This window comes from Canis aureus, chromosome 4, assembly GCF_053574225.1.
Source record: "Canis aureus isolate CA01 chromosome 4, VMU_Caureus_v.1.0, whole genome shotgun sequence".
Taxonomy (NCBI): domain Eukaryota; kingdom Metazoa; phylum Chordata; class Mammalia; order Carnivora; family Canidae; genus Canis; species Canis aureus.
This window is the reverse complement of record NC_135614.1, coordinates 3,953,825-3,980,007: the sequence shown is the minus strand read 5'-3', so window position 1 is coordinate 3,980,007 and position 26,183 is coordinate 3,953,825. Positions and strand designations below refer to the sequence as shown.

Here is a 26,183-nt window from a genome sequence, read left to right as displayed (position 1 = left end):
GGCACATGTGTGCAAGTAAGAGTCAGCAGTGGAGGGGAGGAGGCAAAGCAGGATGGACAAGTAGACTCCACACTAAGCCTAGAGCCTGATGTGGGGCTGGATACCATGACCCTGAGATCATGGCCCAAGTGGAAACCAAGAATTTGATGGTTAACTGACTAAACCACCCAGGTGCCCCATTTATGTTTTAAATGAAAGAGGATACGGAGTATAAAGGGAGATGAGTTTTCTGTGCTTCACTCAAACTGATAAGATATTGATGCCAGTAGTCTGTGATGAATTATGTATGTATAATATACTATCCAGAGCAACCACTCAAAAAGCTATACATAGAGATATACTAAAAATAATGCCAGGGATAACTCAAAATGAGATCCTAAAAATATTTCAAGGAAACCATAGCAAGTTGGGAAAAATAAGGCAAAAAAGAAAAAAAAAACATGTAAAATTACTGGCTTAAGTCATAGCATATCAATAAAGTCATTAATGTAAATAATTTAAATAGACTTATTAAAAGGCAGAGATTGGCAGAGTGGATTTTAAAACTGGGCCTGACCATATGCTGTTGGGTTTTTGTGAGATGTTTCCATGATGAGATGTTTCTAGTAGAAATTAAATTGAATATAATGACGTAGGTAGGTTGAAAGTTGAAAGGATGAGAAAAGATATATATATATAGATATAGATATATTTTTTAATTTAAATTTTAGGCAGTTAACATACAGTGTAACATTGGTTTCTGGACTAGAATTCAGTGTTTTGTCACTTACATACAGCAGCCAGTGTTCATCACAAGTGCCCTCCTTAATATCCATCACCCATCTAGCCTGTCCCCCACACACCTCCCTCCATCAACCCTCAGTTTTTTTCTCTCCTTAAGAGTTTTTTATGGCTTATTTCCCTCTCTCTTTTTTTTCTTTAACCCCTTCCTGTATGTTCAGCTGTTTTCTTTCTTAAATTCCACATATGAGTGAGATCCTTTGGTATTTGTCTTTCTTTGACTGACTTATTTCACTTAGCATAAATATACTCTAGCTCCATCCATGTCATTGCAAATGGCAGGATTTCATTATTTTTAATGAGTAATATCCATTCTCATGGAAGAAGTAATATCTTCTTTATCCATTCATCAGTAAATGGGACTTTTGGGATCTCACTATAGTTTGACTATTGTTGATAATGCTGCTATAAACATCAGGGTGCATGTATCCCTTCAAATTTATGAAAAAAATATATATGAAATAATAAAAGTAAGTGTATATCAAAACAAAGAAATTACCAGAGGCAGACAGAAATATTACAATAATAAAGGAGTGACTCACCAAGAAGACAAATGTACATGTATTAAATAAAAGAGCTAAAAAAAATGTGAATTCTACACAGATAGGACTACAAAAGGAAATAAGCACACAGTTATAGTTGGAGACTTCAACATCCCTCCATCAATGATTGATAGAAAAGCTAGACAAAAAACAAGAATATAGAAAAACACAATTCTATCACACTTGCCAAGATCTTTGGGTATTTGTAGAACACTCCACCCAACAATGTAATACATTTATTTTCAAGTACCCATGAAGCATTGTGAATGATGGATTGTATCATGGGCCATAAAATGACCCAAACAGATTTAAAAGCATTGGATTTTTTTTCATACAGAATCTTTTCTTCTGACCACAATGGATTTCAACTTAGAAATCAATAAAAGAAAGATACCAGGGCAATCTCCCAATACTAAGCAACTAAAGAACATACCTTTAAATAACTCATGGTGTGAGGATGAAGTCTCAAGGGAAATTTAAAAATACGTTGAACTGAAAGAAAATGAAAAATCACATATCAAAATTTGTGGGAACAGCTAAAGCAGTGCTGAGAAGATACTTTGTGACCTAAATATTTACATTTAAAAAAAGAAAAACACTCATCAATAATCTAAGCTTCCATCACAAGCATTTAGAAAAAGAATAAACCCAAAGCAAGAAGGAAGGCAATAATATAGATACAAGAAGAAATCAATGAAACTGAAAAACAATTTTAAAAAATCAATGAATATAAAAGCTGGTTATTTAAAAATCGCAATAAAATCTACAAACCACCTAAAAGACTGACAAAAAAAAGAGGACACAAATTACCAATATGAAGAATGAGATGAGGTATCACTACAGAACCTGCAGACATCAAAAGGATCAGATGGGAATGTATGTGTGCATACTGTATGATTCATTTATGCGATATTCTTGAAATCCCAAAATACAGAAATGGACAACAGATTAGTTATTGACAGTAATAAGGGATGAGGAGCAGGTAGGAGGGAAGTGGATGTGAATATACAGGGGTAGCAGGAGTGATCATTGAGGTGATAGAATTGTTCTCTGTTTGACTCTATCAATGTCAGTGTCCTGGTTATGATACTACACTGCTATTTTGTAAGATATTACCGATTCCCAGGGGGAACTGGGTGAAGGGTATATGGTATCTCTTTGTATTATTTCTTATAATAGCATATTCATGTAGTTATCTCAAAAGCTAAACAAAAAATTCACAAAAAAACCCTAAAAAGAAAACTTAAAATTGTTTCCTCAGGGCATATTATGAAACAGCAACATTCTTTTCTTCATTCACAAGTGTAATATTTTTGTGTATAAAGCTAAAACAAATGGAGGATAATTTCTTGAAGTTTCTTTAATTGAATCATTAATATTAGTAAAAACATAGCTATCCATTATATTACTTCTCTATTTGGATTATTTCTTCATCTTTGCTGCTATATTCTTCTCAAAAGGATTCTTTAAACTACCGGATGAAGTGGGCACCTGGGTGGCTCAGTGGTTGAACTTCTGCTTTTGGCTCAGGTGGTGATCCCAGAGTCCTGGGATCCAGTCCTGCATCAGGCTCCCTGCAGGGAGCCTGCTTCTCCCTCTGCCTGTGTCTCTGCTGCTCTGTGTGTGTCTCTCATGAACAAATAAATAAAGCCTTTAAAAAAAAATTCCATGAAGTTTAGAACTTAGCTAGAAAAAAAAAATGGAAATTTAGGAGATGCATAATAAAATATTTTTTAAATAACATTTAGATTTTAGTTGATTTAAGAACCCTACATATACAAGGGTCTAACATACTGTGGAATTGAGAAAGAGGAAACAAACTATACGACTATTTTGCAGCAAGCTAGGCTTTGAATAATTTTATTTATTTTGTGATAATTGTTGTATTGAGTGATAATTATCTTTCATATGTTGGGCAGCAATTTATGAATACTCAAGATTTGAACATCTTTGGTCTTTATTTATTTATTTTTTTGCTGTGTCATTCCTGAATTCACTTTTCTTTTGCTTTTGCTCTTTCTCTCTCATGTTTTTCCAAACTTTCAGATCAATATGCTTCTCAATTTTAAGGATGACAAAAGTGAATGTCCATGTCCTGAGGAAATCCGTGACCAACTCTTAGATTTCCATGAAGATTTGATGACACATTGTGGTAAAGTCTTGAATTACAACTCTTATTAGATGTTTTATTTATTTATTTATTTATTTATTTATTTATTTATTTATTTATTTATAATTAACTGACCTACTCCACAGTATAAGTTTAAGATGTACACTGTGATGGTTTGATTTACTTATATTATGAAATGATTGCCATAGTAGGTTTAGCTAGCATCCATCTGCTCATATAGATGCAATGAAAAAAAAGAAAGAAGAAAAAAAGGCAAAATTCTTTTCATTGTGATGAAAAGACCCTCCTAAGAACTTTCCTATAGGTCATACTGCGGTCTTAGCTACAGTCATCATGCTGTACATTGCATCCCTATTACTTAAAGTTTAACTTTGGACCACTTTCCTTGATTCCTCTTTCCCGATCCCCGCTTCTGATAACAAGTCTGATCTTTTTTTCTCTAAGTTAGTTGTTTGTTTTTAGTGTCCATATATAAGTGAAATCACATGGTTTTTCTCTTTTCTCTGACTTATTTCTCTTAGTGTAATGCCTTCAAGTTCTGCCCCTGTTGTCACAGATGGTAGGATTTCCTTGTTTTTTGGCTAAGTAACATTCCATTGTATGTATATACCACAAATTCTTTATCTGTTCATTTGTCAATGGACACTTAAGTTGTTTCCATGTCTTGACTATTGTAAATAATGCCGCTGTGAACAGGGCAGTGCAGATACCTTTTTCAAGTTAGTGTTTTCATTTCCTTTGGATATATTCCCAGAAGTGTATTACTGGATCATATGACAGTAATATTTTTAACTTTTTTTTGAGAATCCTTTATACTGTTTTCCACGGTGGCTTTATCAATTTATAATTCCACTAGGAGTGCACAAGAGTTTCCTGTTTCCCACATCCTCACCAGCATTTGTTAATTTCTTATCTTTTCAGTGATGGCCAATCTAATAGGTGTGAGGTGATACCTCACTGTGGTTTTGATTTACTTCTCCCTAATGACCAGTGATATTAGCCATCTTTTCATGTATTGGGTTGGCCTTTCATATGTCTTTGGAGAAATGACTGTTCAAATCTTTTTCTGAGTTATTTGGGTTTTGGATGTTTGTTTATTTGCTTCTATTGAGTTATAGGAATTCTTTATATGTTTTGGTTTGAGTTATTTGTTTTTTTGGGTTTTTTTTTTTTTTTTTTTTTGCTATTGAGTTGTAGGATTCCTTTATGTGTTTTATTTATTTAAAGATTTTATTTATTTATTCATGAGAAACAAAGAGAGAGAGAGAGAGAGAGAGAGAGAGGCAGAGGGAGAGGCAGGCTCCATGCAGGGAGCCTGATGTGGGACTCAATCCTGGCTCTCCAGGATCACACCCCCGGCTGAAGGCAGCACTAAACTGCTGAGCCACCAGGGCTGCCCCCTATGTGTTTTAGATATTAACTCCTTATCAGATACATATTTGCAAACATTTTTTTCCCATTCTGTAGGTTATTTTTCACTTTTTTTGGTGGTTTCTTTTGGTCTTTATGGAAGCTGTTTAGTTTGATGTAGTCTCATATGTTTTTATTTTGCTATTGTTGCTTGTGCTTTAGGTGTCATATCCAAAAAATCATTACCAAGACCCATATCAAGGAGTTTTGTTGTTATGTTTTTTTCTAGATGTTTCATGATTTCAGTTTGTACATTTAAGTCTTTCATCCATTTATAGTTAATTTTTATGAGTGGTTAAGATACGGTTCCAGTTTCATTCTTCTAAATGTGAATATCCAATTATCCCAGCACCATTTATTGAAGACCATCTTTTCTCCATTGGATATTCTTGACTCCCTTGTCAACTATTAGTAGACTGTGTATTCTTGGGTTTATTTCTGGGCTCTCAGTTCTTTTCCATTTGTCTATTTGTCCATTTTTATGCTACTACCATGCTGTTTTGATGACTATAGCTTTAATGCCTTAGCTTGAAATCAGAAAGTGTGATACTTCTTGGCTTTCTTCTTCTTTCTCAGGATTTCTTTGGCAATTAGGGAGATTTTGTGATTTCGTATAAATTTTAGGAAGGCTTTTTTCTACTTCCGTACAAAATGCCATTGGAATCTTGATAGAGATTGCATTGAATCTATAGATAGCTTTTGATAATATTACCATTTTAACAATATTAATTCCTCCAAAGCCATTAATAGAGAATGCCTTTCCAGGTATTTGTGTCCTCTTCTTTTCTTTTCAGCAATCTCCCATGATTTTTAGAATAGAGAGATTTCTCAGTTAAACTTATTCCTAAGTATTTTTGTTCTTCGGCTATTGTAAATGAGATCAATTTCTTTATTTCTTTTTCAGAAATTTCAATTTTATAGAAACACTGTTTATTGTTGTATGTTAATTTTGTGTCTTGCAACTTTATTGAATTCATTGATTAGCTTTACCAGTTTTTGGTTGAGCCTTTATTATTTTCTACAAATAAAATCATGTTGTCTGCAAACAGACCATTTTCCTTTTCCTACTCAACTCACATACCTTTTATTTATTTTTTTCTATTTCCTTCTTTTTCAGATAATTTATTTTTGAAAATAATCACCATTAGTATCTAGAGACATTGATATAGCTGGTAAGATAAGTACACACACACACACACACACACACACACCATCCTAAGGAACCAGATGAAAGCCTACAAATTAGTCAAATATCTGAATGTATACCAAGGTCTTGCATCTTTTTTTTTTTTTTTTTTGCATCTTTTTTTTTTTAAGATTAATTGATTGATTGATTGATTAATTGATTTTTGTATTTTTTTTAATGGAGTTCGATTTGCCAACATATAGCATATCACCCAGTGCTCATCTCATCAAGTGCCCCCCTCAGTGCTTGTCACCCAGTCACCCCAACCCCCCCCACCCAATTCCCTTTCCACCACCCTTTGTTTGTTTCCCAGACTTAGGTGTCTCTCATGTTCGGTTACCCTCACTGATATTCCCACTCATTTTCTCTCCTTTCCCCTTTCTTCCCTTTCACTATTTTTTATATTCCCCAAATGAATGAGACCATACAATGTTTGTCCTTCTCCAAAAGACTTACTTCACTCAGCATAATACCCTCCAGTTACATCCACTTCGAAGCAAATGGTGGGTATTTGTCGTTTCTAAAGGCTGAGTAATATTCCATTGTATACATAGACCACATCTTCTTTATCCATTCATCTTTCGAGGGAAACTGAGGCTCCTTCCACAGTTTGGCTATTGTGGACATTGCTGCTAGAAACATCGGGGTGCAGGTGTCCTGCCACTTCACTGCTTCTGTATCTTTGGGGTAAATCCCCAGCAGTGTAATTGCTGGGTCATAGGGCAGGTCTGTTTTTTAACTCTTTGAGGAACCTCCACACAGTTTTCCAGAGTGGCTGCACCAGTTCACATTCCCACCAACAGTGCAAAGGGTTCCCCTTTCTCCACATCCTCTCCAACATTTGTTGTTTCCTGTCTTGTTGATTTTCACAATTCTCACTGGTGTGAGGTGGTATCTCATTGTGGTTTTGATTTGTACTTCCCTGATGGCAAGTGATGCAGAGCATTTTCTCATGTGCATGTTGGCCATGTCTATGTCTTCCTCTGTGAGATTTCTGTTCATGTCTTTTGCCCATTTCATGATTGGATTGTTTGTTTCTTTGGTGTTGAGTTTAATAAGTTCTTTATAGATTTTGGCTACTAGCCCTTTATCTGATATGTCATTTACAAATATCTTCTCCCATTCTGTAGGTTGTCTTTTAGTTTTGTTGACTGTTTCTTTTGCTGTGCAGAAGCTTTTCTCTTGATGAAGTCCCAATAGTTCATTATTGCTTTTTTTTCTTTTGCCTTCGTGGATGTATCTTCCAAGAAGTTGCTGTGGCCAAGTTCAAAAAGGGTGTTGGCCTGTGTTCTTCTCTAGGATTTTGATGGAATCTTGTCTCACATTTAGATCTTTCATCCATTTTGAGTTTATCTTTGTGTCTGGTGAAAGAGAGTGGTCTAGTTTCATTCTTCTGCATGTGGATGTCCAATTTTCCCAGCACCATTTATTGAAGAGACTGTCTTTCTTCCAATGGATAGTCTTTCCTCCTTTATCGAATATTAGTTGATCATAAAGTTCAGGGTTCACTTCTGGATTCTCTATTCTGTTCTATTGACCTATGTGTCTGTTTTTGTGCCAGTACCACACTGTCTTGATGACCACAGCTTTGTAGTACAACCTGAAATCTGGCATTGTGATGCCCCCAGCTATGGTTTTCTTTTTTAAAATTCCCCTGGCTATTCGGGGCCTTTTCTGATTCCACACAAATCTTAAAATAATTTGTTCTCTCTGAAGAAAGTCCATGGTATTTTGATAGGGATTGCATTAAACATGTAAATTGGCCAGGGTAGCATTACATTTTTGCAATATTAATTCTGCCAATTCATGAGCATGGAATATTTTTCCATCTCTTCGTGTCTTCCTCAATTTCTTTCAGAAATGTTCTATAGTTTTTAGGGTATAGATCCTTTACCTCTTTGGTGAGGTTTATTCCTAGGTATCTTATGCTTTTGGGTGCAATTGTAAATGGAACTGATTCCTTAATTTTTCTTTCTTCAGTCTCATTGTTAGTGTATGGAAATGCCACTGACTTCTGGGCATTGATTTTGTATCCTGCCACGCTGCCAAATTGCTGTATGAGTTCTAGCAATCTTGGGGTGGAGGCTTTTGGGTTTTCTATGTAGAGTATCATGTCATTGGCAAGGAGGGAGAGTTTTGACTTCTTCTTTGCCAATTTGAATGCCTTTAACGTCTTTTTGTTGTCTGATTGCTGAGGCTAGGACTTCCAGTACTATGTTGAATAGCAGTGGTGAGAGTGGACATCCCTGTCTTGTTCCTGATCTTAGGGGAAAGGCTCCCAGTGCTTCCCCATTGAGAATGATATTTGCTGTGGGCTTTTCATAGATGGCTTTTCAGATGTCGAGGAATGTTCCCTCTATCCCTACACTCTGAAGAGTTTTGATCAGGAATGGATGCTGTATCATGTCAAATGCTTTCTCTGCATCTAATGAGAGGATCATATGGTTCTTGGTTTTTCTCTTGCTGATATGATGAATCACATTGATTGTTTTATAAGTGTTGAACCAGCCTTGTGTCCCGGGAACAAATCCTACTTGGTCATGGTGAATAATTTTCTTAATGTATTGTTGGATCCTATTGGCTAGTATCTTGTTGAGAATTTTTGCATCTGTGTTCATCAGGGATATTGGTCTATAATTCTCCTTTTTGGTGGGGTCTTTGGTTTTGGATTTAAGGTGATGCAGGCCTCATAGAACGAATTTGGAAGTACTCCATCTATTTCTATCTTTCCAAACCGCTTTAATAGAATAGGTATGATTTCTCCTTTAAACGTTTGATAGAATTCCCCTGGGAAGCCACCTGACCCTGGACTTTTGTGTCTTGGGAGGTTTTTGATGACTGCTTCAATTTCCTCCCTGGTTATTGGTCTGTTCAGGTTTTCTATTTCTTCCTGTTCCAGTTTTGGTAGTTTGTGGCTTTCTAGAAATACGTCCATTTCTTCTAGATTGCCTAATTTACTTGCGTATAGCTGTTCATAATATGTTTTTAAAATCGTTTGTATTTCCTTGGTGTTGGTAGTGATCTATCCTTTCTCATTCATGATTTTATTAATTTGAGTCTTCTCTCTTCTTTTTAATAAGGCTGGCTAATGGTTTATCTATCTTATTAATTCTTTCAGAGAACCAACTCCTGGTTCTGTTGATCTGTTCCACAGTTCTTCTGGTCTCGATTTCGTTGAGTTCTGCTCGAATCTTTATTAACTCTCTTCTGCTGGGTGTAGGTTCTATTTGCTGTTTTTTTCTCTAGCTCCTTTAGGTGTAAGGTTAGGTTTTGTATTTGAGTTCTTTCCAGTTTTTGAATGGATGCTTGTATTGTGATGTATTTCCCCCTCAGGACTGCTTTTGCTGCATCCCAAATATTTTGAACGGTCGTATCTTCATTCTCATTAGTTTCCATGAAACTTTTAAATTTTTCCTTAATTTCCTGGTTGGCCCTTTCATCTTTTAGCACGATGGTCCTTAACCTCCACGTGTTTGAAGTACTTCCAAACTTCTTGTTGTGATTTAGTTCTAATTTCAAGGCATTATGGTCTGAGAATATGCAGGGGACGATCCCAATCTTTTGGTATCGGTTCAGACCCGATTTGTGACCCAGTATGTGGTCTATTTTGGAGACAGTTCCATGTGCATTTGAGAAGAATGTGTATTCAGTTGAGTTTGGATGTAAAGTTCTGTAGATATCTGTGAAATCCATCTGGTCCAGTGTATCATTTAAAGCTCTCGTTTCTTTGGAGATGTTGTGCTTAGAAGACCTACCGAGTATAGAAAGAGCTAGATTGAAGTCACCAAGTATAAGTGTATTATTATCTAAGTATTTCTTCACTTTGGTTAATAATTGATATATTTGGCAGCTCCCACATTCGGGGCATATATATTGAGGATTGTTAAGTCCTCTTGTTGGATAGATCCTTTAAGTATGATATAGTGTCCCTCTTCATGTCTCACTAGTCTTCGGGGTAAATTTTAGTTTATCTGATATGAGGATGGCTACCCCTGCTTCTTTTGAGGACCATTTGAATGGTAAATGGTTCTCCAACCTTTTATTTTCAGGCTGTAGGTGTCCTTCTGTGTACAATGAGTCTCTTGTAGACAGCAAATAGATGGGTCCTGATTTTTTATCCAGTCTGAAACCCTGCGCCTTTTGATGGGGTCATTAAGCCCGTTCACGTTCAGAGTTACTATTGAAAGATATGAGTTTAGTGTCATCATGATACCTATTCAGTCCTTGTTTTTGTGGATTGTTCCACTGGACTTCTTCTTAAAGGGGAATTTTAAGAGTCCCCCTTAAAATTTCTTGCAGAGCTGGTTTGGAGGTCACATATTCTTTCAGTTCCTGCCTGTCTTGGAAGCTCTTTATCTCTTCTTCCATTCTGAATGAGAGCCTTGCTGGATAAAGTATTCTTGGTTGCATGTTCTTCTCATTTAGGACCCTGAATATATCCTGCCAGCCCTTTCTGGCCTGCCAGGTCTCTGTGGAGAGGTCTGCTGTTACCCTAATACTCCTCCCCATAAAGGTCAGGGATCTCTTGTCTCTTAAGGATCTTCTCTTTATGTTTGGAATTTGCAAGCTTAACTATGAGATGTCGAGGTGTTGAACGGTTTTTATTGATTTTAGGGGGGGATCTCTCTATTTCCTGGATCTGAATGCCTGTTTCCCTTCCCAGATTAGGAAAGTTTTCAGCTAGGATTTGTTCAAATACATATTCTGGCCCTCTGGCCCATTCGGCGCCCTCGGGAACCCCAATTAAACGTAGGTTTTTCTTCCTCAGGCTGTCCCTTAATCTCTCCTCATGATCTTTTAATTGTCTCTTTTTTCCTCAGTTTCCCTCTTGCCATCAATTTGTCTTCTATGTCACTCACTCGTTCTTCCACCTCGTTAACCCTCGTCTTTAGGACTTCTAGTTTGGATTGCATCTCATTCAATTGATTTTTAATTTCTGCCTGATTAGATCTAAATTCTGCAGTCATGAAGTCTCTTGAGTCCTTTATGCTTTTTTCTAGAGCCACCTGTAGCTGTATAATAGTGCTTCTGAATTGGCTTTCTGACATTGAATTGTAATCCAGATTTTGTAACTCTGTGGGAGAGAGGACTGTTTCTGATTCTTTCTTTTGAGGTGAGGTTTTCCTTCTAGTTATTTAGCTCAGTGCAGAGTGGCCAAAAACAAGTTGTATTGGGAAAAGGAGAAAAAGCGAGGAGAGAAAGATGCAAAGAAAAGAGAAAAAGAGAAAAGAAAAAAGGAAGAAAAAATATAAAAAAAGAGAGAAGAAAAAGAGAAAGAAAAAAGGGGTGGGGGAAGCAAACAGAAATCAAAAAGAAAAAAAAATGGGGGAGGTGGGCGTATCTTCTGATTCTGTATACTGTAAGTCCCTTGGCTTCTCCTGTAACTTGTCCGTCTAGCTGGTCTTCTGGGGGAGGGGCCTGTTGTCCTGATTTTCAGGTGTGAACACTTGGGGGAGCTGCTCTGCCCCCTGCCTGGTGCAGGGCTCAGTTGGGTTTGTTTACCCCGTGAGGCCCCAGGAGGAACAACCCCAGTGGCGGGGCCAGCTCTGGAGCCCTGGAGTCAGCTCTCGCAGTAAGTAGCTCTGGAGCTCTCCGTCTACAGGGCCTGGAGGCTCCGGGTGGGGCCGCTGATCTGCTCAGCTGGGGCAGGAGCGTCCTCGCTGTCCTGGGCCCTCCCGGCCTCTGCCTGTCCCGGAGGAGGCCGGATCCTGGGCTGTGTCCCGGCGCCCTGTGCTCCGGGGCCTGCGCTGGTGGATTCGCTCCCGCCCCGCAGCCCCCTCCGCGGAGCCGCCCCTGAGCCCCCCCGAGCTGCTCCCGCCCCGCAGCCCCCTCCGCGGAGCCGCCCCCGAGCCCCCCGAGCTGCTCCGGGTCCCGCCGTGCGCGCTGCAGCCCTTAGGGAGCTCGGCGCACTCTCCTGGGCGCGCAGTTGCTGTTAGTGTCCCCGGGAGCCCGAGGGCATCCCCGCCCTCCTGGGTCCTGCTCCAACTCCCCGCGAGCCCCTTTCCCCCGGGAAGGTCGGTGCAGCTCCTGCTCCTCCGGGACGGGGCTCTCCTGTCCTGGGGACACTCGCCCCGGCCTCAGCCCGGCTCCTCGCGGGGCCCCTCCCACTCGGAGGCCTTTTGTTTCTTTATTTCTTTTTCCCCGTCTTCCTACCTTGATAGAAGCCTGAACTCTTCTCACTGTAGCATTCCAGGTGTTCTGTCTTTAAACCTCAGGCCGAATTCGTAGATTTTCAGGATGATTTGAAGGTTATCTAGGTAATTTGGTGGGGACAGGTGACTCGGGGACCCTACTCTTCCACCCTCTTGCCCCTCCTGTGTGTTTCTTTTAATCAGTGATATGGACAAAGTGTTCCAGTGAAAGAAAATGAATCAGTCATTTCTTAAGTGATATATAGGCCAGTTGCATTATTTTTATTTTATTTTAATGAAGAGAGTAGAAGCATCACCTTGGATATTAATTTAGCTTATGAATAAAGAGACACTAAACAATTGCCAGAAAGTTTTTTTTTTTTAATTTCTAGACCTTTATTTCTCTGTGAAAAGGGAAAACAGGAATAAAATAATGGCACAGTTGACACACTTACACACACAAAAACCACTGAGGGGGAGGGAGAGAGGGGAAGGGAGAAAGGAGGTGGAGAAGTAGATGGGGTACAGGTCCCCATTACAGCCGCAGGAGCCTGTGACCTGGGATGCTCACATCTCTCCCCTGCAGGCAGAAGTGGCCCCTTCCTCCCAGGGTCACTGCCCTGTCCCACCTTGTGCTCCCCAAGCCTGTTAAAGAGGTGGACAGTGAGCAGTCCGTTTCCCAGGCTGGGGAGAGGAAGAACCGTGCTGAGGGAAGGTGCCTGGGGTCAGACCATGCACAGGGAGTGTCAGCCGAAGGTCCCCCACAATCTCCCGTAGGAAGGGACTTGGAGGGGACAGAGGGTGGACACCAGAGGCCGACGTTGGCTCCTCGTCCTGCATCAGGCGAGAGAAAGAACAGTCAGAGCCTCCTGGGCAAAGTACTTGACATCCACATCCTCGTCCTGGGTTAGCTTCTCTAGGATGGGCTTGACCTTGCTCTGCAATGTGCTTGTTGTCGAGGATAGGTCCTATCTTCTGTAGGGACTTGGCCACATTGAACCGGACATTGGCGACAGGGTCCCCAGCCATACGCAGGACTGTAGGCAGCATGTGCCTGGTGGTGATGTCCTGCCCACAGACCTCAGATAGAACATTTATGCAGAAGAGTGTAGTCATGCAGGGCAGGTAGTTGGTGTCCCCGGACATGGCCAAGACCTTAGGGATGATGGTGATATGGGCCCACTCCTTCCTTTATCTACTATAAATAAAGATGTACTCTAAAGTGGTAGGATTATTGCTTCAGACATAAAGCATTCCCTGGTTTAGGATACCTAATTATGCCTACTCTCTCTTCTCTCAATTTATTAAAATGCCACTGTGAGTTTTAGAGGCAAATGAGGAAGCTGAAGTCTAGGAGGCTTTCTTTGCAGGGTAAAACTGTAAATCTAGGCATATAGCACCTAAAGTCAGGGATACCTGATGGTCAGCCTAAGGGTTAGACCAATAGCAGATTTGCTCTTGACTCCTAGGAGCATCTTTTTGCTGTCTGCTCAGTTCTATATTTTGTGTTGGCCACTAATAGCCCTGGGATCATAAGAACAAGGGAGAAAGATAAAGGAGAAGAAGAGGCCAGTGAGTGCATTTTACCTGAGTGCTAGTGAACAGAAGTGCTTAACTCAATGTTGTCGAATATTTTGGACATGGCAGCATTGCTTTAGGCTATGAATAGGATAAGTTGCAAAACCAGAGCATTATTTCTCCTAAATGTATTTTTTTCTGATACATTTTTCTTTTCTTCTTTCTCTTTGCTTTTCTCATGCTAGGAATTGAGCTTGATGAAGATGGGTCTTTGGATGGAAACAGTGACTTAACAATTAGAGGACGCCTGCTGTCCCTGGTAGAAAAGGTGACATACCTGAAGAAGAAACAAGCTGAAAAACCAATTGAGAGTGACTCCAAGAAGTCCTGTAAGCAGTATGGAAGGGCACTGGCAAAGTGACTCTCCTGATACTTATTTATCCTTTGAACTAACATGATACTAGATGAGCCAGAGAGAAAATTGAGTTCAAAGCTTCTAAGAATCAAATTCTTAAGTAGATGTCTGTGGTTGCCAGAAGTAGACAGCAGCATCAAATTATATTTGTAGGAATCAATTGAAAAGTAGCAGTATCATAAGGGTGAATGGGCTCCCGAGAGGGTTACAAATTTAGGTATTTGATCAGACTATCAAGAGAAAATACAAAGGGAGTAGTTAGCTTTCCTAGCTAAATATTATGCTATTGGGTTTCAAATATTCTTGTACCAAGTTAAACTTTTTCTTAAAGTTTGAAAAGATAGTATCTTTAACCATATTTTGGTTCTGAAATATTTTCTAAACTGCTCTGCATTTCTGGTTCATTTTTATCCTATTTAACTGAAGAGTTAACAGCTAATACTCTGAAAACAAGCATACTGGGGCACTGAGTCTCAGACATGTCACTCATCCAGAAGGGGTTCAAGTAGTAGGTTGGTGAGATCTATCTTAATACCTCATATCTCAGTCCCCATTCATTCTATGATGCAGCACTTATTTATGAACAATTTTTACTGAAAGAAGAAAAATTCATGAAAAATTTTAGGGGTTTTATTTGATGCTAACTTAAATGGAAAACATTTATCCATACAGTTACTTCTGAATTTATTCTTCAGTATCACAACCAAATTTATTTGAATCAAGTCTTCAAAATGAGGGTTCAGGGTTTCTTATTATTTTTTTAATAAATTTATTTTTTATTTTTTGGTGTTCAATTTGCCAACATATAGAATAATGCCCAGTGCTCATCCCATCAAGTGCCCCCCTCAGTGCCCGTCATCCAGTCACCCTCACCCCCCGCCCACCTCCCCTTCCACCACCCCTAGTTTGTTTCCCAGAGTTAGGAGTCTCTCATGTTTTCAGGGTTTCTTATGAGCCACTTTTTGTTATTATCAGGTTTATTATTTTGACCTATTAAAAATGTCAGCATGGTTTTGAAGCATGTGGAAGGAAGTATACTGGTATTTTATCTGCATTTTGGATTTGGTTCAAATTAGTAGTTTTTGTTAGTCCTTTAATAATATATAGATTAAAGCAGGTAAAACAGCTTCTTTTGAAAATATGCCAGTGTATCAGTGATAGGAATTAGTACCTCATTATGTATGAATTGATCACATCAACCCCACTTAGCTTTGATAATTTTGCTATTTATTTTAGGAAAGCTAAAATATGTGTACTACACTGCATGTCACATTGCAAGTGATCTTTTATGTATAGAATATTTTTTCATTTTAATACAGCTTCACAATCAAATCATTTTAAGTGACAATTAAGGATCCAAATTATAATAAAAATACAATTATATGAGGTCACTATTGCAAATGGCTCAAATGAGGAGACAGAAAAATAGATAATTCCTTGGATGCCCATGACTGACTTTATAAGGATATATAATGTCAGATCTTCTGGGATGAAAATAATGGAACAAAGAAAATAAAAGTAAAAGTAATAGGACAACTAATGATTGCCCTATGGATTGCCAACAGTAGTTTTGAAAAAGTAGCTGTAATTCTGAACAGCTTAAATTCTTTTTTTTTTTTTTTGCTTAAATTCTTTAATTATAAGAGTAGTTTTTTAAGGGAAAGCTAGTGTATTTTTATCCTTGCATGTTTATAACTCCTTTTTATTGACATGTATATAAAATATTGAAAGTTTATTTTCCTAATAGAATATTCCTACCCTTTTTCATTTTGGTACAAATATAGATATTAGAATGGGGGACTATGAGAGGTACAGTTGAAATGCCCAACTAATTTGTCTTCTCTTATTATTTTCCTTTAAAAAAAAAAACATCCATAATGACTTTGCAGCCACTCTTCAACAGTTGATTTCTGAGACCATGGTCCGATGGGCACAAGAGTCTGTCATTGAAGACCCTGACTTGGTGAGGGCCATGTTTGTGTTGCTCCATCGACAGTATGATGGCATTGGGGGTCTGGTCCGGGCTCTGCCAAAGACCTACACTATAAATGGTGTCTCCGTGGAGGATACCATCAACCTGCTGGCATCTCTTGGTCAGATTCGTTCTCTGCTGAGTGTAAGAATGGGCAAAGAAGAAGAGAAGCTTATGATTCGTGGATTAGGGTAATTTATTTAACTATTACAACCTCTGTCTTATAAATGTCTTCTTCCTACTTGCTAATCCCAGTAGCTGCACAGTTGGGATATTAATACAAATACATATTTAGATTACAGGCATGCCTTGTTTTATTGTGCCTTGCTGTATTGCACTTTGCTGATAGTAAGTTATTATAAATTGAAGGTTTGTGGCTACCTTGCAAGTCTATCAACACCATTTTTAATGGCATTTGCTCACTTTGTATCTCTATGTGTCACATTGTGACAATTCTCATAATATTCCCAGATTTTTATTATTATCATAATTGTTATGGGGACCTGTGCTCAGTAGTTACAACTCACTGAAAGTTCGGGAGACTGTTAGCAGTCTTAGCAACAAAGTATTTTTTAATTAAGGTATGTATATTTCATGAAACATGATACCATTACATTCTTTTTTTTTTTTCTTAAAGATTTTATTTATTTATTCATGAGAGACACAGAGAGAAAGGCAGAGGCATAAGCAGAAGGAGAAACCAGAAGGAGAAACAGGCTCCCTGCAGAGAGCCGGATATAAGACTCAATCCCAGGATCCTGGGATCACCACTTGAGCCGAAGGCAGATGCTCAACCACTGAGCCACCCAGGCATCCTGCTACTATTATATTCTTAATAGACTACTATTTCCCAGTGATAGGCACTGGAAAACCAAAAAATTTACTTGATTTTATTTATTGCAATGTTGGTTTTATTGCTGTGAGCTGGAGCCAAATCAGCCATATTTGTGAGGGATACCTATTTATGGTTATTAAATGAGATTATTGCTTTTCTAGACATTTTGTTTTTAAGCTAAATAGGAAAGTTGCTCATCAGCAAAACATGACTAATTTTTCAACTAGATGCTGAGGTGGCTGATATGCAGCACATACCTTAGAGGCTTTTTAAATTAATTTTTCAGTAATGTACAATCATACATAGAAATACAGGTTAATAAAAACATATTAAAATCCACAGAGAAACAAACACTTGCCAGCAGGAAATAATAAGGAATTTTGTCTGTATCTACTGGGCCTTGTAAAAAGAATGGGGTAAACAACTCAATTCTTCTGATAGTTCAATATATATGGCATATAGAGTGTGTTTCATGTGAATTGGGGATTAACTTCTATACCTCATGTGGTCTAAGAATTCCCAAATCAAGAATATAACAATTGGCCCTGGAGGTGTCCTTTCTCAACTCAAGTCACTGTGAAATTGTGCAGGAAAAAACGAAATACTGCCAATGGTGAGCTTACAATCAAAATTGCAAAGCACATAAGGAAATAATTCTCCATTAGCAAGGGTCTACAGATACAATAAGAGTGGCGTCACAATAGCTGTGTCCAGAACTTCAGCTAATACAATTCCAGAAAGAACATAAAGTTACTATATTTAAAATGATTAAAAATACAAAGGAATAAATCAATTCTCCAAAATAAGACATGGGGAGAAGTCTACGAAGATTTGAAAAAGATCAAATAGAATTTCTAGAAATGAAAAAATATGATAAATGACATTAAAAACAGTGAATTAATTAAATTAGATAAGCTATAACTGAAGAGAAAATTAATATGTTGGATCATAGATCTGAGAAATTACTTAGAACTGTAACACTGAGAGGTAAAGATAAGGAAATTTGAAAGAGCAGTTACAAGATCTAAGGGATAGTATAGAAAGTCCAGAATATGGTAAACAGGATTTCGGGAAAAGATAGAATAGATGATCTAGAGAATGGGAATATTTCAGAGCTGTTGGCTTGGATTTTTCAGAATTAGTGAAGAAAGTGAATTCACAGATGATCCTAAAGCACAGGTAGTTCCACTCCCCACCTAGATAGACTATAGTGAAACTGCAATAGAACCAGTGATAAAGACTATTTTAAAAGCAAATTGCAAGACACCTCGGTAGCTCAGTTGGTTAAATATTTGCCTTCAGCTCAGGTCATGATTTTGGGGTCCTGGGATTGGTCCCTACTTGGGCTCCCTGCTCAATGAGGAGCCTGCTTCTCCCTCTCTCTCTGCCCCTCCTCCTCCCACTTGCTCTCTCTCAAATACATAGATAAAATCTATTAATTATTAATCTATCTAATAATTAAAGTAGTTAATTTTTTTAAAAAGCAAGTTGAAAGAAAAGCCAGAATACTTGCAAAAAAAACCCCAACAGTATTTGCAGTTCTCAGTAGCAAAACTAGAGATCATTACTCAGTGGAATACCACATTCACAAATTCTAATAGAAATAGCCATCAGTTTAGAATGCATTACTCAACTGAGAATGGCACACCATGACCTTGTGCTTCATGTAGACTTGGAAATGAGAGTTTATAGCTCATATTTAAGAGGGCAAAACAAAGATATTTCAGAATATTTACTTAAAGTCTTTCATTGAAAAACCTAAAGGCTGTACATTAGAGAAAAGATCATGGAATTCAGGGAGAAAGAATGGGAAGCATAAGTTTTAGTGTATCTCTGGTACATATATGCATGAACCTAGGAATCATTCACGAGCTTGCATAACTTGGGAATATGAAAATAGAAGAATAATAGGAGCTTAAATTAAGCTTTTTGATGTCTGCAAGAAAAATACTGAAACATAAGGATGTAGAAATCTAATGTAGAATGTTGAAAATGAGATATAATACAAATATTCCACCAAAAAAGTTAATCTAGTTCCATAAAATTAAAGATACAAAATAAAAAAAATATGTTTTTGTGGTATTAGAGATATTTCTCCAAGGACACATTTAGTAAGTGACAGCCTGCCTACCGAGAAGAAGAATTACAAATCAACTTAATTTACCTTCAACTGAGGGCAAACAAGATTTTTTTCAATAAAATATTGTCCAAAAGTTGGGTCATACAAAAGGATCTGAAATAATGAAAGAGCAGATCCTGTGATTACAACTGTGGTTTGAAAATGGAAGGTCCTCCTACTAAATACATTGCTGTCTTATGTGAAGGAAGAGGAGACCTTTCTTTACTCCATTTGTTCTTGCCCAAAATAGCTCAGACCTATTTTAACCCTCGGTCCCTATGTCATTTATTTTTTGAGTTGTGCTACCTAAAAACTCTTGTTAAAGCAAAACTAAACTCAATTAAAAGCAAAAAAAACTAAAACTAAAAAAAAGAAGAAGAAGAAGAAGAAAATCATCAATAAGAATCATACTGTTTCACTGTCTTGATATACCTGGAGTAACTAGAGTCAGCCTATAACCAAATGAGGAGGTGAGTCAACTAAGGAGATAATATTTGCAGGGAATATTTGTCTTCCTACAAGCTGTGTATTATAATTTTCTTGTTAAAGCTGTGACAAGCAGTGTTTTGTGGAAAAAACTCTTGTACTGATTTGATTTATGCTCAAATAAAAATCAGCAGAATTCTTTATTTTTAATGACTACTAAATATTAATATCCTTAGGAATATGTTCATATATAAATATGCCTATAATATACATAACATAACAACATGCAAACATATAATGAAATAATAATAATAATATGGAACATGTTAGATCTCATCTGCTACTCGTTTTTCAAATCAAATGTCTATTTTAATTTGTCACATTTCTTGTGCCTGGGCTTGATGTGTCTTGAGTTTTTCTTTGAGACTATGTATCCTTTACAAGCAGTTCTCTAGAATGATAACACAATGTAGTAAGAAATAACACCACTGTTATTAAACATACAAGCACTGAATGTAGTACTAGAAATAACCTACATAAAAAGTAGACACCTGAATATCAGTAATTTATATAGGAATTATCATAGAAACATGGTATAACAGTGATTCATATTTCTATGCTAAAGAAGATTGAACAAATATTTGGATATACATAAAACTATGAAGGATAAGTGTCCAAAAGTATATTTCATATAGATGAATGTTTATATATTTAGTGCATTTCTTATAACAGAAAAGGATAACTTGTATACTATTTTTGAGAGGCTATCAGTAGTTTTTAAGGAAAACTCAATTAATTGTGTTTATTAGCTTTTGCTACTATTAATTTTAATTATGGTTGGACTTAACTTTTCTGTTCATGCCAGTAATTATTTCCAAAAGATTTATCAGGATCTCAGATAAATATTCATTCAAATTTTTCTCTGACCTCTGTGCTTCTCCCCCCCCCCCCATACCTATATTGTCCTTTCTAGGGATATCATGAATAATAAAGTGTTTTACCAGCACCCTAATCTCATGAGGGCACTTGGGATGCATGAGACAGTGATGGAGGTCATGGTGAATGTCCTTGGCGGTGGAGAGTCCAAGGTAAAGGAAAACCTTCTATTATTAAAATGTCAAAGAATAGGACTCCTGGAGGAGTACATGTACTGCTCATTTTTAATGAGGATTTCTTAATCCTCCTTAGTCTTCTTAGGAGGACTGTTTTTGAAAGAGCACCTTTTGCAAAAACAAAACCAAACCAAACAAAGCTAACTTTATAGACTGAGAATTGGAAAGTCCAAAACCTAAATATGTTCTTCAGACTCAGACATTGCCCTCTATTGAGATAGCAGTTCGGTTGGTTCCACTAAATTCCTGATCCAGGCCAAAATTTGAAGATGATGCTCTGGAGTATTTGTTTTAAGACTATAAAGTGAATTTTTTAAGTGATTCAAAGTTAAACTTCTTCAAAATGAAGTGAATAGAGTAATATAACAATTTCATATGAATACATATAATTTTGTGATCTATGATTTGCAAAAGATATTTCATTATTTTTTGAAATTTTAAGATTATTTTTCAAAATATTGAAGAGCATATTTCTCATGTTCAGTCTACCAGTTGGACAGATGTGTAAAGATATGTACAAAATACTCTGTTAAGGAGGGACTTGAAGGATCATCTGGGGCATAGTAAAACAAGATTAGGTGCTCAAAGGAGGTGTATTTGATGGCATCTGGCATGCAGGCCTTCTGGTCAGGATGTGCTTATCATAGCATTAAGTCATGTACCAATCAGGGAAGGTGCGAATCCTGGAATCTTAAAAATAACAACACTTATGATAGGAACACCCTAACGTGGTTCCAAGTAGTAAACTGGGTATTGTTCACAAAAGATCTCATTGAATTTTGCCTCTCTTACCTAAAGCAAGTATTTTTATCCATTTTATTCCAGTTTTACAGAACTGAATCAATTAGACTAAATACTCTCCCAGAGAAGCAAAGCTAATAGTGTTAGTTGGAAATCACAAATGAGTCTACCTTATTTCTAAATCAGGTTTAAGCTGCTTATAGATTTAAGGCTGTAGATTAGTTCTAGATCCCCGTTGATGGTAATGAGATTTCTAAATTAGTGCCAACTTGATTTTCAGTGGCTCAAGGACTAGGTGAGTTGAAATCTAGATATTTGAAGGTCTTTAGTATCTGAAACTTCACAGACATGGGCCCACACGGATGGACAGTGTGATTGGACCTCAACTTCTGAACTCAATTTTCTGAAGACCATTTGCTCTTTATGTAGGAAATCACTTTTCCTAAGATGGTGGCCAACTGTTGCCGTTTCCTCTGTTACTTCTGTCGTATAAGTAGGCAGAATCAAAAAGCTATGTTCGATCATCTCAGCTATTTATTGGAGAACAGCAGTGTTGGTCTTGGTAAGTAAATGTATGGCTTTTATTTAATCTTTAAGATAAAAAGAACATACATTTAAATATTAAACTTTAATGCAAACTAATTTTATATTCCTGCAGTTTGTGTTGTATTTAGAAAGGAAAGTTTTAAGGGAGAGTGTATGTTTTTATATGGAATTTACAGTTGTAACACAATCCAGGTTGTGTCTCATTGTCCTTTGAATTAACAGCCTCACCAGCTATGAGAGGTTCGACACCGTTGGACGTAGCAGCTGCCTCGGTGATGGATAATAATGAGCTGGCCTTAGCTCTGCGTGAGCCAGATCTGGAAAAGGTAAGCAATATCCTTGTGCTTGTGTGAGTTATGCTTGTATATAGTTGTTTCTCAAGATTATTGAAGTATAACTATAACATTTATAATTTTATTGACGTAATTATGATATATACTATATTATTAACATGTTACATATATTACATAGAACATGTAATTGTAAATTACAAAGAGCAAGAAATTTGAGATCACATACATTTTTCTCTGGAAAGGGAATCAACTTTTCTATCTGTATTCTTGGGGGTTTTGGTCCTTTCATGATATTTGTTGTTACTTTTGCTTTAGTCATATAGTTTCAGTTTATTCAAAGGTGGTTTTAACATCTCAAAGCACATTTGGTGTCATGCAGACATAGATTCCAGTGCAAGGCATCACTGACATATCAAGACCCTGCCCTCTAACTGAGCACTTGAGGAACAGACACATGTTTGCTGAAACATAGAACATTCCCCCTATGATGTTGTTATGATGGCATTCTAAGTCATCTTCCAGATCCTTCCCTGGCTCCCCTCTGAGCAGCCAGAATGAACATCTTAAAAGAATCATATTAATCTTGTGTCCATTGCTCTTCCAGAGATTTCCCATTTCCCTTCCAGTAAAAGTGAAAGGCATTGCAGTAGCTTTTACCCCATCTGATTTCACATATCCGTCTCATTTTCCGTAATTCTCCTGCTCTTGTCTATTTGTTCCGGCCACACTGGTCTGCACTTGCTATTCCGGGAACTTGCCAGGTGTGCTCCTGCCTTGGGGACTTTGTGCTTGCTGTTCTTTCCATCTGTAATATTCTTCTGCCAGATGTCTTCATGGCTCTTTTCCTGACATCCTTCTAGTCATTGATCCAAGTCATCTTTTTGTGAGCTTTTACTGACTGTGTCCTGTAAAATTGAAGCCTTTTCTCTCTTGTCTTCTTTGCTGCTTCATTTTCAACAGTAGAAAAGATACGTTTGTATATTATAGACAGAAACACACATTTTCTTTTTTAAAGAATTTTATTTGTTTATTAATGAGAGAGAAAAAGAGAGAGAGAGAGAGAGGCAGAGACACAGGCAGAGGGAGAAGCAGGCTCCATGCTGGGAGCCCGACACAGGACTCGATTCCAGGTCTCTAGGATCATGCCCTGGGCTGAAGGAGGTGCTAAACCACTGAGCCACCTGGACTGCCCGAAACACACATTTTCATATTGCTTACATTTCTCTAATTATGGTTTAAATATTTATAGTATGAATTATGTTTATATTTTAAAGCAAGTATGTTTTACTAAAAGCTATATATTTGATTATTTTTAAAAATCAACTCTCTACCATCACATATGGCCAGGGTGTCCAGGGCATGTTTTTTTTCCATTGTTCACTACTTTGTCCCACTCTTTGAGAACAGCATTGGCTTTGGACAGAAAATCAATGCACAACTGTTGAAGGCATGAAAAAGTGAACTCTTCCCTAAATCCTTCTGACTTCCTGGTCACAGATCACAAAGCTTTACATCTCTGACTAACCTCAGGACCATTTTATCTCATATATATTTTAAAATCTTTTTATCTACACACTGAAACACGGCTAATATTTAGAAAGTTGATGATGCCAAACATTTTGGTGGACATGGAGCAACTAAAACCCTCGTCTTTTACCGATGAGATGAAAAATGGTGGAGTCAGTTTGCAAAAGCAGGTTGGCAGTTTCTTTCTTTTTTTTTTTTTTAAAGATTTATTTACTTATTTATGATAGACATAGAGGGAGAGAGAGAGAGAGAGAGAGAGAGAGAGGCAGAGACACAGGAGGAGGGAGAAGCAGGCTCCATGCCCGGAGCCTGACACGGGACTCGATCCCGGGACTCCAGGATCACGCCCTGGGCCAAAGGCAGACGCTAAACCACTGAGCCACCCAGGGATCCCCTGAGCCACCCAGGGATCCCCAGGTTGGCAGTTTCTTAAAAAATTAACTTAAATTAATTTAAATTCTTTATATGGCGGGGGGAGAGAGAGGAGGGAGATAGAGGTGGGGGAGCGGTAGAGGGGAGAAGAGAGAGAGTCTCTTAAGCAGATTCCATGCTCAGTGTGGAGCTTGATGCAGGGCTTGATCTCACAACCCTGAGATCACAACCTGAGCTGAGATCAAAAGTTGGATGCTTGACTGACTGAGCTATGGAAGTACCCCTAACTTAACAGATTCTTAACAAGTAAGTTCTTAACAAAATATAGACCTATCATAAACATATGCCTAGCCTTCCTGCTTGTAGGTACTCAATCGAAACTAGAGTGTGTGTCCACACAGACGTGTATGTGAATGTAGTTAATACCATTAATTCATCTTAGCCAATAACTGAAGACAATTCAAATGTCTACCAACTGATGAATGAATAAGGAAATGTGGGCTCTTTCCATGTGCTGTGGAATGCTGTTATTATGCAGTAAGAAGGAAAGAAGATTGACATGGGCTACAATTTATTTTTTTTATTATTATTATTTTTTTAGATTTTATTTATTTATTCACAAGAGAGAGAGAGAGAGAGAGAGAGGCAGAGATACAGGCAGAGGGAGAAGCAGGCTCCATGCTAGGAGCCTGACGCAGGACTTGATCCTGGGACTCCAGGATCGTGCCCTGGGCCAAAGGCAGGTGCCAAACCACTGAGCCACCCAGGGATCCCCTGGGCTACAATTTAAATGAATCTCAGAATCATTATTCTGAGTGAAAGAAGCCAGGCATGGAAAGATGCATACTGGATGATTGCATGTATAAATGTTCTAGAATACACAAGTGAATTTTTAGTGATACAAAGCAGATTGTTAAGGTTTTCACATGTAGGGAGGGATGGATGGGGCCTGAAGAGTGATGGAAATGTTCTGCATCTTGATTATGCTGTGTTTTACAAAAGTATAAATCTCTCAAAGCTCACTGAATTTATACTTTAATTTTTTGTTTGTTTTTTTTAGAGAGAGAGTGCACATGTGCATGCACAAGTGGGGTTGGAGGGGCAGAGGGAAATGGAGAAAGAGAAAATCTTAAGCAGGCTCCACACTTAGCACAGAGCTCTTTGTGGGGCTCAATCTCACAACCCTAGGATCATGACCTCAGTCGAAATCAAGCATCAAATGCTCAACCGGCTGCATCACCAGGCACCCTGAATTTATACTTTAAATAGATGAGATTATTGTACATAAGTTATACTTAGATAAAATTGGTACAAAATATTTTTAGCTATATTACTTATTTCTTTTTCAAGCAGTTTAGCTTGAGCTGTGTGTAACTTGATTGATAAAGTGCTTGACTGACAATCTACTACCATTGATAATAGTTTAGGAATTTCTTTTAAAAGTGGATCAGTTATGAAATATTGTAAAGGATCAGCATTCATATAAAAACAATAATTTAAAAGGCAAAGATAAGCAGAAAATTTAACGTGTTACATTCAGTGATACTGAAAGGTAGTTAATAATATCCCCAATTTGTAGACAGTGGAATCCTGGCTCAAAATGATCTAGTAAGTAATGCAGGAAAGACTTGAACCCAAAGATATTTGAATTTAAGCTTAGTTTTCTCTGTTTCTGTAGGTTTTTTGTCAAATACACACTCCTCCCCATTAAATTGATAATATTATTTTGAAAGTAAATTCACTTTTCTAAAATATCACTATTTCTCAGGTGGGTCTTTCAATATCTCAGATGGGTTAAGGTTTTACACTGGTCAGAAGTCTTTAGACATTTTTGAAGTTTATGAAATATGATGTTTATATTGTGTGTTTTGTTTTTGTTTGTATATAAGGTCTACACCCACGGTGGGGCTCAGTCTCATGACACTGAGATCAAGCCAGCCAGGCACCCAAGTATCATGACATTTATAGATAAAAACTTAAAATTAAATGATATAAAACTTAGGAATATTTTTCTTTCATAGAGTTGATTCATGAATATTTTTATTATGATAGCACTTTGTTATGATTTGTAAATATTTCTTAACTCTAAGGTTTTAATACAGGGAGTTCATATGGATTGTTATGAGA

At 37.5% G+C, this 26,183-nt stretch overlaps 1 protein-coding gene across 4 annotated transcripts in view; it reads left to right on the top strand.

The window, feature by feature from the left end:
• The window catches only part of RYR2 (ryanodine receptor 2), a 727,449-nt gene that overhangs the window by 517,485 nt on the left and 183,781 nt on the right, over nt 1-26,183 (top strand). For all 4 annotated transcript variants that reach the window (XM_077894379.1, XM_077894378.1, XM_077894377.1 and 1 more), the window contains exons 39-44: nt 3,369-3,474; nt 13,944-14,087; nt 16,003-16,276; nt 20,439-20,553; nt 21,748-21,880; nt 22,087-22,190. In XM_077894379.1, the coding sequence (XP_077750505.1) occupies nt 3,369-3,474; nt 13,944-14,087; nt 16,003-16,276; nt 20,439-20,553; nt 21,748-21,880; nt 22,087-22,190 (876 nt within the window). The remainder of the gene's footprint in view (nt 1-3,368; nt 3,475-13,943; nt 14,088-16,002; nt 16,277-20,438; nt 20,554-21,747; nt 21,881-22,086; nt 22,191-26,183) is intronic.